Below are 14902 nucleotides of genomic sequence, written 5' to 3' on the forward strand. Positions count from 1 at the left end.
CACGCGCGAGGCGCCCTTCATGGCCGGCGTCTCTATGGTAGCGCGGGCCGGAAGGTGGAGGGAGGGAGGTTTCCGGTGAGGAGGGAAGCTCTGCATGAGGTTCGTGCTGCGCAGGCGGGAACTCGCTCCGGGGGGTGGGGGTACGGGTACGGGTACGGGTACCTGGGGCAGAGGTGGGTCAGTGCCCGGGGCAGGGGGTTCCGGGGCAGGGAGGGGAAGTGGGGAGGGTCGGTGTCTGGGGATGGGGTTGGCGCAGGGTGGGGTGTGTGTTGGGGTTCCGGGGCAGGGAGGGGAAGTGGGGGGCAGGGGGTTCCGGGGCAGGGGGTTCCGGGGCAGGGAGGGGATGTGGGGAGGGTCGGTGTCTGGGGGTGGGGTTGGCGCAGGGTGGGGTGTGGGGTTGGGGTCGGGGGGGGGCAGGGGGTTCCAGGGCAGGGAGGGGATGTGGGGAGGGTCGGTGTCTGGGGGTGGGGTTGGCGCAGGATGGGGTGTGTGTTGGTGCTGGGGTCGGGGGGGGCAGGGGGTTCTGGGACAAGGAGGGGATGTGGGGAGGGTCGGTGTCTGGGGGTGGGGTGTGGTGTTGGGGTCGGGGGGGGCAGGGGGTTCCAGGGCAGGGAGGGGAAGTGGGGAGGGTCGGTGTCTGGGGGTGGGGTTGGCGCAGGGTGGGGTGTGTGTTGGGGTTGGGGGGGACAGGGAGGGGATTGGTCTCTAGGAGGGTCTGGTGGCGGGGTGAAGCCAGGGATGGGGAGGGTTCTGTGTGATCCTTCTGCTGGGGCTCAGCCTCCAGCCCCTGGAGACCTCTGTAATGCTCTCCAACTGCCCAGGCCCGGCTGGGTGAGGCTCGCTGGTTGGATGGGAGCCAGCCCCTGTATCTACTCTATGGCTACCCCATGGGTTCAGTCTCTGGGGGTTCCTGAGCTGGGTCCCTGCTGGGCCTCATCTGCTGGTGGAGTCATCTCTCTCCTTTCTCCCCAGGTGCTTCGCGGCTTCTTCCCCCCTGTGCTACTCTGGGCATGTGGGACTTGGGAGGGGACTGAAGAACTTCATCATCTCTGGAGAGCTCCCTGACTGAACCTAGTCTCCAAAGCTCTCCCAAACCGGTTGCTGGGAGACGGACCCCACCAGAGTGGGCGAGGTGGGGAGGGGCCATCATGGCGGACACGCTGGAGTTCAACGAAATATACCAGGAGGTGAAGGGGTCCATGGTGAGAGACGCAAGAAGCCTGGAAAGCCATGCCTTCCTGGGGGTGGGAAGCACAGAGTCTGGGAAGGTGTCGTTATTGTGGCTGGTTGAGTGGTGTGTCTAGGGCTGAGAGAAGGTGCTGAACCATGGTTCTGATTTCATTACAGCTCTCAAGCTAAGTGGTGTCACGGCTGGAGTGCCACCCCAAAGTAAAACCTAGAAGCTGTAAGTGACTTGGGGGAGGGGTGTGTGCTTTTCCCCTGAGTCATTACAGAGCCCACAGATCAAGCAGCATGCTAGGGGAGCTGGGATGAGACAAAACATGGCCAGATCCCTGTAGGTATTAAAGATCCAGTGACACTTTCCTGGGTGTTGGGGAGTTAGCACCAGTGTCCTGGCTGCATTCCTGCTCTGGTAGGTAACACTCAGCTGACTGAAGTTCACAGCCCTTTGGACTTCAGGGAGCAGACTCCTTGCATTTCGTTCTAAACTCTTGCACGATGTCACCAAGTGCTGTGGGAACTGATGTGTGGCCTAGCCTGAATGGCTGAAACTTGGGAGCCTTTCAGAAAATGCAATGCAAGATCCTGTTTATTCCCAGACATGAGTGTTCAAGTGATCTCTCTCCTGCCATCCATCTCCACCCTCTGACAAACAGAGGCTAGGGACACCATTCCTTACCCATCCTGGCTAATAGCCATTAATGGACCTAACCTCCATGAATTTATCCAGTTCTCTTTTAAACCCTGTTATATTCCTAGCCTTCACAACCTCCTCAGGCAAGGAGTTCCACAGGTTGGCTGTGCACTGTGTGAAGAACTTCCTTTTATTTGTTTTAAACCTGCTACCCATTAATTTCATTTGATGGCCCCTAGTTCTTATATTATGGGAACAAGTAAATAATTTTTCCTTATTCACTTTCTCCACACCACTCTTGATTTTATATAGCTCTATCATATCCCCCCTTTTTCAAGCTGAAAAGTCCTAGCCTCTTTAATCTCTCCTCATATGGGACCCGTTCCAAACCCCTAATCATTGCCAATTTACAGTGAAGGTGCATGGTGCCCTGAGCTTCATAAATGAGTCGGTTTCCATGCCAAGAAATCCAAATCTTTGGCTGTTGGTAGTGATGGTTACACTGGGGAATGTTGTCCCTACATATGAGAAATGCCCTTGATTGGGCTATTGTTCCTAAGTGGCCAGTCAGTCCTCAAGCTAAAGCGAATACAGGCTTTATTGTGCCACTCTGGCTGACTTAAACTGCAGAGCTGGTGCTATGGCCCTGTGATGCATATGGGGGTAGTTGGAGGGGGGAATCTTGGAGTGAAGCTTGCATGCGGGTGAGGGAGTGTGTTTGGGGTGGTGTTAGTTGGATATGGGGTGAGTGCACCCCGTGTGGGAGAGGAGAGATGGTGGGGTCTCTGTTTTAAGTGCATGGGGGTGGGTGTTAAGTAGCCTTTTCCCTGGAAGAGGAAGGGTGTGACTGGCTGATGTGGGGTTCCGGGTGTATTCTTTGACACCATTCCAGAGTGTCACCACTGTTGTTCTTGCCAGCGTGTTGTCCCTGTGCCCCCTACCAACCCATCTCTCTCTGTCAGAATGATGGGCGGCTGCGGCTGAGCCGCCAGGGTGTCATCTTCAAGAACAGCAAGACAGGCAAGGTGGACAACATCCAGGCCTCAGAGCTAGCAGAGGGCATCTGGCGCCGTGTGGCACTAGGCCACGGCCTCAAGCTGCTCACCAAGAATGGACACGTCTACAAGTATGACGGCTTCAGGGAATCGGTGAGACCTTTGGCCTGGCTGACTCCCCCTCCTAGAAGCTCCCACCCCACTGCGTGTCAGGACTCCCAGGGGGAATTTATGTGGGTGGGCATCCCCAACCAGCTACAAGGTGACAATTGCTTGGCAACCTCCCGGATTTGCCCGTGGCATTAGTGCCTCAGTGCAGCCCACATGCTCACGAGCCCTGGATCCCATGTGGCTCTGTGTAAACACCTCTCTCGTCCTGCCGTAAGGATCCTGTTCTTGGCCCAAACCGTTTGCCATGAGTTTTAGCTTCCAGGCTCTCTCCTAGGAGTCTTTTTCAATTAATTGTGTTTATTATGGTAGTGCCTAAGGGTCAGCTGAAAATGGGTCCCATTGCCCTAGGCTCTGTACAGAGTAGTAGATAGTCTCCGCCCTGAAGAATTTAGTCTAAATAGACCAGACAGACACTGGGTCGGGAGTGGGAGTGGAACGCACAAGCCCAGTGAACTGTGTGATGGCAGCAAGTGTCTTGTTAGTGCCCTGGTGTTCTTTCCTGGTGGGTGTAGTTAGGAGGGGATCAGCCGAAGGGAATGGGGGGAGAGAATGGAACAGGTATTGAGGGAAATTTCAGTGAAGAGACTGTGAGCGAGGGGCAGTGTTCCCTCTAATTTTTCCCACTTATGTGTGGAATGAATTTTGTTATGTGCACCAATATGGAGGTGATGTGTGGCACAAACAAAATTCATGTGGTGGGGTGGGGCCAAGGAGTTTGGAGTATGGGAGGGGGCTCAGGGCTGGGGCAAAGGGTTAGGGTGCGGTCTCTGGGGTGGGGCTCAGGGCTGGGGCAGAGGGTTGTGGGGGGAGGTGAGGGTTCCAGCTGTGGGTGTGGTCTCTGGCAGGGCCATCCCTAGTGGGGTGTGGGGCCTGGGACAAATCAGCCTGTATGGGCCCCCCCTTAACATTTTTTATAAGGTGAAATCTGGTGTGGGGAGGGGACACCAGTGCTGCGGGGCGAGGGATGATGCAGAGTCACAGGGTGGCACCTGTGCTAGGGGATCCTGCAAAAGGGAGGGGTCCGGGGTAGAAGGGCAATGGATGGGGTCAGCCTGGCCCTGGCTTGTTCCGGCAGCACTAGGATGGTGGCAGCAGGCGAGCAAGAAAAAGAAATACAACGCGCGCTTCCTGCTGGCGAGTGCGGGCCCGACCCCCGCTGCCGGCGCCAGGCCCCCCTGCTAACCTCCTGGGGTGGCCTGGGCCCTCTAACCCCACCCCTCCTGGGCCAGCCTATCGCCCCCCGCACGACCCACACACACTGAAGTGTGGGGCCTGGAACAGTTGTCCCGGTTCACCATACTAAAGGGACGGCGCTGGGGATGAGGGGCTTGGGGTGCAGGCTGTCCTGAGGCTATGGCGGGGAGAAAGGACTCCCCCCAGCTCTCTCTCCCCTCAGCAGCACCTGGGCTGGGGGGGAGGGGTGCCTCTCATGGCTGTGGCAGGTCCAGGCTGGGGCTGGATTTTGGCTGGGGGAGGGGCACTTCTTCCCTGACCGTGGCAGGTCTGTAGCCGGGCTGGGTTGCGTCCGGGGCTGTGGGAGAGGAATCTCTCCCCACCACAGCCCTGAGTGCCTGCGCAGCACTTAATAGGCTGCTGCACGGTCACACAGCTTAAAGGGAACTTGGGCGAGTGGGAGGGCTGGAACAAACAGCCCATCAGCACCAGGTAGAAAAAGTCCAGTCAAACTGCAGGGAGTTCTTTGAACATGTAAGTGTCCCTGCTTTGGCTGCAGCTGCTCTGATCAGCTGGAGACTCTGGCTGACTCCTCTGCAGGTGCCAGTCATGTAGTGGGTGTATCCCTCCGAGAGGTTTCAGCTCCACGTGAGCATCCAGCAAAGATGCAGGGCTGGTAACTCCTGTTTGCTCTCCCTTAGCTCTGTGGTCGTAGTTCTCCTAGTGACTGATTCTTTCCCCAGCTCACTTGCTTCCTGGCACATGCTGTGTGTTGCAGCGAGCCATCCTAGATGGGAGAGCGCTGGAGCTCCCCGCTGGTGCTGTTTGTTACCAAGGGGGAGCTGTGGGGTAGTAGCAGTGGCCGGGCCTCTCTGGGAGGGAAGGAGCCCAGGAATCACGTCTCAGGCTGCTAGGTTATGGTGGCTTCTGATGGCTGTTCTCTACTTCCCACTCAGGAGTTTGACAAGCTGTCAGAATTCTTCAAGTCCCATTATCATCTGGAGCTGGCGGAGAAGGATCTGTGTGTGAAGGGCTGGAACTGGGGGACTGTGAAGTTTGGAGGTGACTCTGGGGCTATGTCTTCGCTGCTTGTGAAGCTTGGGACATGTTTACCTGTGGTAGCCTAACCCATGACAGTGCATTTACCCTGCTTTCACACTCCACACCTGTGCTGGCACTGTATCTGGTCCTGGCAAGCAATAGAGCTAGCTCCAGGTTCATAGCACCACAACTCCTTGTGTCACTCTGCTCGTATTCACGGGGCATTGGGGACGACTTGTCTGCCTGCCCTGGATGCTCATCCCTGGGCAGGTTAGCTGGCCTCCTCCTCTACCAGATGGAGGCAAGTGGAGAGGCTGCAAACGGAGAGCTGAGCAGAAGCAGACAGTCCATTTCCGGTCAGGGGGCTGATGGGAAGGGATTGGAGGATCTCATGTCTCAGTGGGTGTGAGCGCCTGTGGCTTTGTTTCTTGACTGCATCTACCTCGGGGCAGCAGTACGTGTTGACAGCCGCCTGCGGCATGTGGCTGTGTGAACACAAAGCACTTTGGGGAAGAACCTGTGACTGAGCTGGAGTTAAGCCTCCGGTGAAGACCAGCTCTGGGAGAAGAGGGGTGTATAACAGGGAGAGGAGCACAGCTCCTGCAGTGACTCGGATTTGGGGACTAGTGTTGGGAGTGGATGGCTCAGTGTGCTGCAGAGAGGGAGTAGTTTGTAGCTCCACCTTCTCCTGCAGGGGGCGCTGTGTTGTGGGGAGCTCTGAGTTGCTCCTGTCTGCTCAGTACCAGCTATGAGCAGCTCTAAGGTGCTCAGCCCTGTCCTTGCCATCTGGGCTGCTGAGTGCGGAGGCTGTCTGAAGGGAGGAGCAGCTGGCTGTGGGAGGTGCTCCATTGCCTCCTGCTGACTCACCGGGTCCCCCTCCCCGCAGGCCAGCTCCTGTCGTTTGACATCGGGGAGCAGCCCGTGTTCGAGATCCCGCTCAGCAATGTGTCCCAGTGCACCACGGGCAAGAATGAGGTGACGCTGGAGTTCCACCAGAATGACGACGCCGAGGTGTCGCTCATGGAGGTCCGCTTCTACGTGCCGCCCACTCAGGAGGATGGCTTGGATCCTGTGGAGGTGCGTGTGGGCCGGGGTAGGGGTGGTGTGGCCGACGTGGAGGTGGGAGTTCATGGGGGATGGGGTTGTGGCCTGTGTGAAGGTGCTTGGGGGGTTATGGGGGGCTGCATACAGCTGTCCGGAATAAAGCCCCCCATCCTCCCCCACCCTTAGGCCTTTGCCCAGAATGTGCTGTCCAAGGCGGACGTGATCCAGGCAACTGGGGATGCCATCTGCATCTTCCGGGAGCTGCAGTGCCTGACACCACGCGGCCGCTATGATATTCGCATCTACCCCACCTTCTTGCACCTGCACGGCAAGACTTTTGACTACAAGATCCCCTACACCACCGTGCTGCGTCTCTTCTTGCTGCCCCATAAGGACCAGCGCCAGATGTTCTTTGTGGTGAGGAGGGGGGCAGGGAGCTGGCAGATCCCCCACTGCATTTGAGGGGAATGGGGGGACTGATAGATCCCATTCCAGTGTGCCTGGGGGGGTGGGATAGCCAGCGGATCAGAAGGCCCAGACCAGCTACTTGTGTTGGGGGCTGAGAACTCGGGGGGGGGACAGGGACTGCCCTTCAGTACTTGGGAGGGATGTTGCATGAAGGTGGGAGCAGGCTGGAATGGAGGAGAGCCCTTGGAGGTTCTGGGATCCCTCACCTGTCCATATCCTTGGCTTCCTTTCCAGATCAGCCTAGACCCTCCGATCAAGCAGGGCCAGACACGCTACCACTTCCTGATCCTGCTCTTCTCCAAAGACGAGGACATCTCCCTGACGCTTAACATGAATGAGTGAGTGGCCTTTCTTTCCTCCTCCGCCAGTCTGGCCCTGCCCCCAGCCCCATACGCTCACAGGATCCCTCTGCTCCTGCCAGCCTGGCCCTGCCCTGTGCCCTGGCCTGACCCCCTCTCTTCTTCCCACTCCTGCCATCCTGGCTCTGCCCCCTGGTAAGACCCCCCATCTTCTACTAGCCTTGCCATGCTCCTGGCAGGATCCCTCCAATCTCATGTGGACTCCCAGCCATTGCCTGGCATGAGTGTCTGGCCATCCCCATCCGGACTGACTCACTTCCAAGCCTTGGGCGGGGGTTAGCATCTACTCCTAGGAGAAGAGGTTGCCCGAGGATTATGCATTGTCCTCCTTGGTGGCCCTCTCATTTCTGGGTCCTGAGGGCATGCTGTCTCTCTCAGTTGGCATGGGAGCTCCTGCGTGTTGTTCCTGCTGGTGTTGGGCTCTCTCCTGCCTTCTGTCCTCATGCTGCCATTCTCCCCATGCTGTAGGGATGAGGTAGAGAAGCGCTTTGAGGGCCGACTCACCAAGAACATGTCCGGCTCACTCTATGAGATGGTCAGTCGGGTCATGAAAGCGCTGGTGAACCGCAAGATCACTGTGCCCGGCAACTTCCAGGGGTGAGCACACAGCGCGCAGGGGAGTGGGACGTGGGTCCTTCCCCTCTAGGGGTCTCCTGTTCCAGGGCATGGGTAATGTCTAACTCAGGGGGTGGTGAATGGGACACGGGGACTTTTCCTTCTAACAGGCTCTGGCTCCAATCTGGTCCCAGGTGGGAGATTGTCTTGGGTGGGGAATCGAATATGGGCCCTTTCATCTCTAGGGGGCACCAGCTGCGATTCTGGTCTGGCTAGCTCGGGTGGCAGGGAATGGGATACAGAGTCTGTTGCTAATTAAATGTTTAGAAATGGCTCTGATCTGAGGTCCCGTCCCTACACACCTGGCTCTGGTGGGCTTTTTCCCCATCCTGTGGCTGGGAGTTCCCAGTGGTGGGTGGGAGAAGAGTTGTGCTTCAGAGTGTGACAGATACTCATCCCTTTATTCCGCCCCCCATTGGCTGCTGTCCCCTGGGGGAGCGTCTGTGCAAGGAAGCCTTGCTGGTGTAACCCCCACTTTGTCTCCCTCCTCCCCCCCTCCCCCAAGGCACTCGGGAGCCCAATGCATCACCTGCTCCTACAAGGCCAGCTCGGGGCTGCTCTACCCACTGGAGCGTGGCTTCATCTATGTGCACAAGCCCCCGGTGCACATTCGCTTTGATGAGATCTCCTTCGTCAACTTTGCCCGTGGCACCACCACCACCCGCTCCTTCGACTTCGAGATCGAGACCAAGCAGGGCACGCAGTACACCTTCAGCAGCATAGAGAGGTGAGGATGAACCCCCGCCCAAGCAGCTGCTGTCTGCTCTCTGCCCTCTGTACCCATGGCTGTACTGCCTATTGCCCCGTCTGTTCTCCTGGGCCGCCGCCACCCTCTCACAGCCTGCACTGGTATCCTGCTCCTCACTCAGCCCGGGGAAGCCTTTGGCACCACAGCCTGGCGGTGCAGGGGGCTGCCATTCTCCACGCCATCACCGTGCACTGCCCTCTCGCTCGCTCATGGTTGGGGGAGCGTTAGACTTCGCCTCTCCGTGACCCCGTCTCCCTTCTGTTGCCCACCTGCAGGGAGGAGTACGGGAAGCTGTTTGACTTTGTCAACGCCAAGAAGCTGAACATCAAGAACCGAGGCCACAAGGAGGTACCTGCAGTGGGGGGGGGGGGCACTTGCTGAGTCCCCTGTCCCATCCCAACCAGGAGCCCCATAGCCTCTGGGGGGGGCTGGGTGAAGGCAGGGGTTCTTTCTCTCTCTCTTTCCCTGCAGATTCTGCCTCCTCACTTTCTCTTCTCTCCTTGCCCTTGTAGAAGAAAAAGGTCCGTGCGATTTCCCCTCCTCCTGGTGCAGGTCTCCTCTGCATGGCTGTGGTGCTCTCTACTAATCACAGTAACCCCGCATGAGCCATGGGAGGGAAGAGGGGGGCCATGCCTTCCCCCCCGATCTCCTTGCCAAGTGGGCCCCACCTAACCCGGTTAACACCACTCCTCTGGTCCCTGCATGCAGCCTGTGCTGGAAGTGCTGGGGATCCTTTCCTGGAGTGGGGGGTGTACCCAGGAGCATGTTGGGAGTTGTAGTTCTCAGTTTTCTGCACACTTGGGGTGGGGGGTGGTGTCTGCCCTTCCCCTCTGCTGAGGTGGGAGGGGTGGAGAGTGGCACTCACATGACCTCCCCTTGCAGTCAATGCCACAGAGCTATGATGAATACGCTGACTCTGATGAGGACCAGCATGATGCCTACCTGGAGAGGATGAAGGAGGAGGGAAAGATCCGGGAGGAGAATGCTGATGACAGCAGTGATGAGTCTGGGGAGGAGACTGGTGAGACGTGCCCCTGTGCCTGGGGCTCCTCCCCCTGGCTGTGAGATCTGCCCTGTCTGTCCAGTGTTTGGGGCTCCTCCCCATGGCTGAGAGATCTGCCCCCAGCTGGGGTTAGAGAAACATTCCCATGCTCTTTACTCAGCCCTTTCCCCATGGCTGTTGCCATCCCCATCCCCCTCTCCTGCCCCGCCCCCCACCCAGAGGGGGAGAATGACCAGTGCATTCCTTTTCCTTCCAGATGAGTCATTTAACCCGGGGGAGGAGGACGAGGATGTAGCAGAAGAGTGAGTAGGGGACGGGCTGCCTGGCATGGGGCTTTCGGGCTGTGACCTCGCCCTTTGATTGGCCCATTCTCAGATGGGAACTCTCCGCACGGGGGCCACAGGGGCAGGACTTTGTACATGTAGTGCCATCAGTGCTGGCCTCCCTCTGGTGCTATGGGGTGCCATGCGCAGTGAGTGGCTCAGTACAGGGCGCTCTGCCTTCGTGGGGTCTCCAGAGCAGATGGCTCAGCAGGAGGCACTGTCACCTCTGCCAGTGCTCCAGTGTGCTAGGTGGCCTGGTGGTGCTGTCTGAGGTTTTTGTCTCCCTGGCCCTTTTCACAGGGTTAAGGCCATTAGGCTCAGTGGCCAGCCATCAACCCTTCTGTTGGCCTAAATTGCCCTGTAGCCCCAGTTGAACGTGGGGTTCTTCTCTTCCTGTCCTGAGCTGTTAAACAGTTTCTGCCTTTCTCCTCTGAGGTGGCTGCATCTCAGTGTTGGGTTGTACAACTGTCTGAAATCAATGGGCTGCTTAGATTGTCTGGGGCAGGGACTGTCTTCTTGCTATGTGCCTGTACAGCGTCTTGCACAGTGGGGCCCTGATCTCTGACTGGTGCGACCACAATACAAATAATAGGCTCCCTGAATGAGGCAGGGTGGTTTCAGAGCAGAGGATATGCACTAGGTTTTGGCCTCTGCTGCTTGCAGAGATCTGTGCTCTGGAATGAGCTGGAGCAGTGCAGTTGGCACGCCTGCCAGAGGGAACACTGCTGGCAGTCACAGAAACAATCGGGGCTGAGGGGACTGCCTAATGGGGAAGATGCCTCTATAGCATGGAACAGCAATAACTGTGGGTAGACGTTGTACAGCTGTGAATCCTCGACCTTGGAGGACCAGGAATCTGTGGGTGCTACTCAGGGCATGATGGGAGCAAATGGCAACAGGGAGAACTCTGGCGAAGATTTCCCACCACCGAGATCCACTGGGCTGTGGGATGGTGTCACAGATACAGTGTCCAGTCCATGCCCAGCCTATAACCAGTTCCTTGGGAGTGACCCCTTCAGTGTGCTAGGCCCCAAGGACCCGCACAGGGGCAGGCCATGGCCTCCAGGACTCCCAAACTGGGCCTTGGGGCCCCAGCGATCCCTGTCTCTCTCTGTGGCTCCCTGCAGCAAATCCAGCCAAGCCAGACCCCTGCGGGAGGTTTGTACCGTCCCCCTTCGGGGCGCCGTGCTGTCAGTGATATCTGCAGCGACATCAGCAGTCTTCCCAGGCACGGGGGAACAGCGTATTAGCCGCCTGGTCCATGGGATCAGAAAGGCCTTGGGTTAGCACAGAGAGTCAAAGGTTGAGCCATAGTCCAGCCTGGCCAGCGCTGGTGCAATTAGCCAGCTAAGCTGTTATGGCCTCTGTCTCCTTGTCAGCCCCGAGGCCTGGCCACCAGCCTCCTTTCCCCTTTGTTCTCCCGCTGGGGCCTTTGCGCTGCTTCCCAGCTGAGGGCCAGGGGAATATCTCCCTCCTCCTGGCTGATGGCTGCTAGGGGTGAACAGCCCGGTCATTGGGGTTCCCGCTCTCTTGCTAGATTCTCCATTGATGTGGATTGGTTTTCACCAACCCTTTTCACCACCCCAGCCAGCCACGGGACACACACACTTTGTGGCTCTTGCTCTTAGAGCAGATTCAACCTTTTTGCACCCCTGCATAGCAGTGCAAAGTATAGAGGGAAACTGAGGCATGAAATGAGGTTCATAACAATGTTACAGAACATTCCCTCTCAGTCCCAGGTCGGGTCCCGTGTCAGGAACAGGGAACCCGTCGCCTGGGAGGCTGGGAAGTGGCCTGGAGGGAGCAGGCCTGTGCTGTGCCCCATGCTCTGCTCAAAGGGGCCCACGTCTCTCCAGCGGGGATGTATGTTCTTGGCATTGCCACTCGGGTTCTGCTGCCAGCAGGTCTGGGATGACACCCAGGGATGGGAACAGTTGGTGTGGGGAAGAGCTGGTTGTGCCCCTTGTACCCTGTCCAGAGTGCTTGGCAGAGCCCCTTGCCACCCTGTTTCCAGGGACAGGTGAAGTAGCTGTTGCCATGCCCAAGCCATACTGGGGATGCCCTATCTCCTCCAGTCAGCACCCCTGGAGCAGTCTGCCCATGCTAGGCCTGATCTCTACTGACCTCGCTGAGCTGGGGGCTGCCGGCCCTGGGACCAGGGGCGTTTGGGGGTGGGGCTGATGCCAGGCTACCATTCCCTCTTGCAGGTTCGACAGCGAAGTCTCTGCCAGTAGCGACGGTGGCAGCGACCGTGAGGAAAAGAGGAAGCCAGCCAAGAAAGCCAAGATTGTGAAGGAGCGCAAGCCCCGCAAGAAGCCATCAGAGGTGAGAGCTCCGCCCTGGCGGAGGTGGCTGCGTGGGTCCCGACCGCTGGCTCTGAGGGGTGGGATCCTCTACCTCCAGCACACAGGCCAACCCTGTGGGGAGATGGAGCCTTTGGGAGCACTGCTTAGAGGCTGATGAGGCCACGAGTGAGTGTCCTCTGATGGGGAGCTGTCCTGAAGGTCCTGCTACTCCCCAGCTTAGGACACTGAACAGCCTCCAGCTGCGGGTGAGTGACTCCGTCCCCGCCATGCCACGGAGCTCTTCAGCCCTGTGCCGCTTCCCCAGCCTCACCTGACAGCCTGCCCCTGCTGGCTCCGTCAGGCTCCTTGGCCTTCACTGCCTTGTCTTAGTCTTGTGCTGCCTGGGCCCCATGAGTGTGTCTGGCTGCTGGGGGGAAGGGCTGGGATGTCGAATGCCCTGCCCCAGTGTTAATGGGGGGCACAAGGGGCCCTTGCCATGGGGGCCAGAGCTTCTGGTCCAAGGAACTCTAGAGCCACTTCTTGATGGATCCCTTTCTTGTTCTATCTCTGTACCTCCACCTCCTCTTGCCAGAGTAAGAAAGGGAAAGACCCCAACGCCCCAAAGAGGCCCATGTCTGCCTACATGCTGTGGCTGAATGCCAGCCGTGAGAAGATCAAATCAGACCACCCTGGCATCAGCATCACTGACCTGTCCAAGAAGGCTGGGGAGCTCTGGAAGGGCATGTCCAAGGAGAAGAAAGAGGTGGCCTTGGTTGGGGGTCGGGGCATGTTCTAACTCTCTTTTGGTGGTGTGGTTGTTTGTGGGAGGAGGAAGGGGGCTGTGTGGGGGTGGGCTGGCAGGGCTGTGTCTGGGGATGGTAGGGGTAGTATTGGGTGTAGGCCTGGCTTGGGAATTCTTGGGGAGCCAAATGGAAGAGTCTTGGAGGCCACCCCAACATGGGGCAGAGGCTGTGTCTTGTTTAGGGAGGGGATGGGGATGGGCTTCTGGTTTTGGGGGGCTGGCAAAGCAGGCTTGGGGTAGCTTTGTATCTGATGGGGATCAGAAGTTAAACTGTGGGCAGGTGAGCAAGGAAGGTCATTACCAACTCTGTGCTCTGGTAGCAGGAGTGGGATCGCAAGGCGGAAGATGCCAAGAGGGACTATGAGAAGGCCATGAAGGAGTACAGCGAGGGGGGCAAATCTGAGAACTCCAAGAAGTGAGTTGGCTGAGCTGCTGGAAACACTGGGGTGTGTGACGAAGGACCTTGGCCCCATCTCACTGGAGGGTAGGCGTGAGATGACGGGGAAAGGTGTGGCCCATGTGGAGCGCAAGGAGTGGAGGACTGTCTATTTCCTCCCAGCCCCATGGCACCTCCACCAGTGCAGTAGGGGCTCGGGGTGACTGCTGATTGCTTGCTGTCTCCCACCCTGCACAGAGAGAAATCCAAGAAGAAGCAGCAGCAGGGGAAGGGGAAAGCAGAGAGGAAGGCAGCACCATCCAAGGCCCCAGCCAAGTCCCCCGCCAAGCAGCTGGGTGAGAGCTTCAAGAGCAAGGAGTTCGTCTCCAGTGAGGAGAGCTCTGGTGACAACAAGAAGGAGGTAGGTGCGGGTGGGGCAGGAGGGGCTTCCGCCCCAATTGGCAGCTGTGGCTGTATGTGGTCTCCTGTTAACACACTTCCCCTCCCCCCACAGGACTCGGAGGAGGAGGAAATCGCTAGCACGCCCCCCAGCATGGAGGACTCAGCATCTGGCTCGGATTAGAGCAACCCCTCCCTTTAGCCCTGCCCCTTTCCTGACTGCACAGGTCACTGAGTTGAGGCCTAGACATACCCTCTCTTTCCAGTGCTCCCTCATCCCTTCTGCCAGGGGCATGGGCTGGAGGGGTGACGTGGCTCCTCCATTGGCTCGAACCAGCCCTACTTCCAGACCTTCCCTGACCCTCCTCCCCCATGGAACTGCAGGACCTTTGCTAAACTCTGGATAAAAGCAGAGGGTGCTAGAGAGCAGGGGAGAGGGCTCATCCCTCCTTTCTCTCCATGCTGTGGGAGCCCCCCTGTGTCCTATCAGGAGTCCCTCCCAGCAAACAGTGGGGGGCATGACCCACAGGCCCTGCAGGGGGGAGCTGGCTGGCTGGGAGGGGTCCATCCCCTGGCCTGTAGTCAGGCTCCATCTGTGTTTTTTATGTTCTGTTTATTTTTGTATTTCTGGTCTGTTCACACGGCAATTGGACGGAATAAAAACCAAGCGACTTTGGACGGCGCTCCTGTCTGTTGGAGCATGGCCAGGGGACAGATGGACGGATCTCCCAGTGCCAACAGAGCTTCCCCTCTAGAGCAGGCAAAGCCCCCTCTTGCCAGAGGGGGAAAGAGGCCACTCTGCAGCTGTGGTCTCCCCTCCTGACGGCCGCATTTCCCGTACATTGCAGCAGGAGCGGCTCTGCCTGCAGCATGGGGCTGAATATGGGCCAGAGCCTTATCTCACTGCGTTCCAGTAAGCTGTGGCCCTGATTGTATTAAAGGCCATGAGGCGCCTTCGGGAGCCACCTAATGAAGGAGGCAGTCGATAGCAATGAGGTTTAACCAAGTGTTAGGGGCTCCCTTCCCTCCCCTCTCTGGCTGCTGGGGCCATCACCAGCCTCAGCAAAGCTGGGAGGGTTCCCAAGATGGCTTAATGTAGGGAACTCTAGGCCAGCAGGGGCTGCTGTGACCCAGGCTGGGGGAGCCCTTCCCTCCTTGACATACCCAGTACCTCCCAGCTGCATGTTGCTGAGGGATGCAGTGTCCTGGAGCTGTGGGCACTTGGTTGGCATCCAAAACTTCCCCTCCACCTGGTTCTGCTAGCGGCCGCCCTTAGGGCTGCAT

General features: G+C 58.2%; 1 protein-coding gene across 2 annotated transcripts; it reads left to right on the plus strand.

Annotated features, from left to right (window-relative positions):
• Positions 1-9: 9 nt before the first annotated feature.
• Positions 10-14285, plus strand: SSRP1 (structure specific recognition protein 1). 2 transcript variants are annotated; one of them, XM_074954542.1, is made up of 17 exons: positions 10-99; positions 973-1202; positions 2779-2964; positions 5112-5217; positions 6083-6273; positions 6427-6657; positions 6943-7046; positions 7536-7664; positions 8188-8409; positions 8706-8778; positions 9313-9451; positions 9690-9735; positions 11964-12081; positions 12634-12804; positions 13167-13258; positions 13478-13640; positions 13734-14285. In XM_074954542.1, exons 2-17 carry the CDS (start codon positions 1149-1151, stop codon positions 13800-13802), a joined length of 2094 nt encoding a protein of 697 aa, XP_074810643.1. In that variant the 5' UTR covers positions 10-99; positions 973-1148; the 3' UTR covers positions 13803-14285. The 2 variants fall into 2 exon arrangements, with proteins under 2 accessions (XP_074810643.1, XP_074810644.1); XM_074954543.1 differs by lacking the exon at positions 10-99 and adding an exon at positions 156-173.
• The last annotated feature ends 617 nt before the right edge of the window (positions 14286-14902 follow it).

The sequence above is a fragment of the Natator depressus genome, chromosome 6 (assembly GCF_965152275.1).
Source record: "Natator depressus isolate rNatDep1 chromosome 6, rNatDep2.hap1, whole genome shotgun sequence".
In the NCBI taxonomy this organism is placed as follows: domain Eukaryota; kingdom Metazoa; phylum Chordata; order Testudines; family Cheloniidae; genus Natator; species Natator depressus.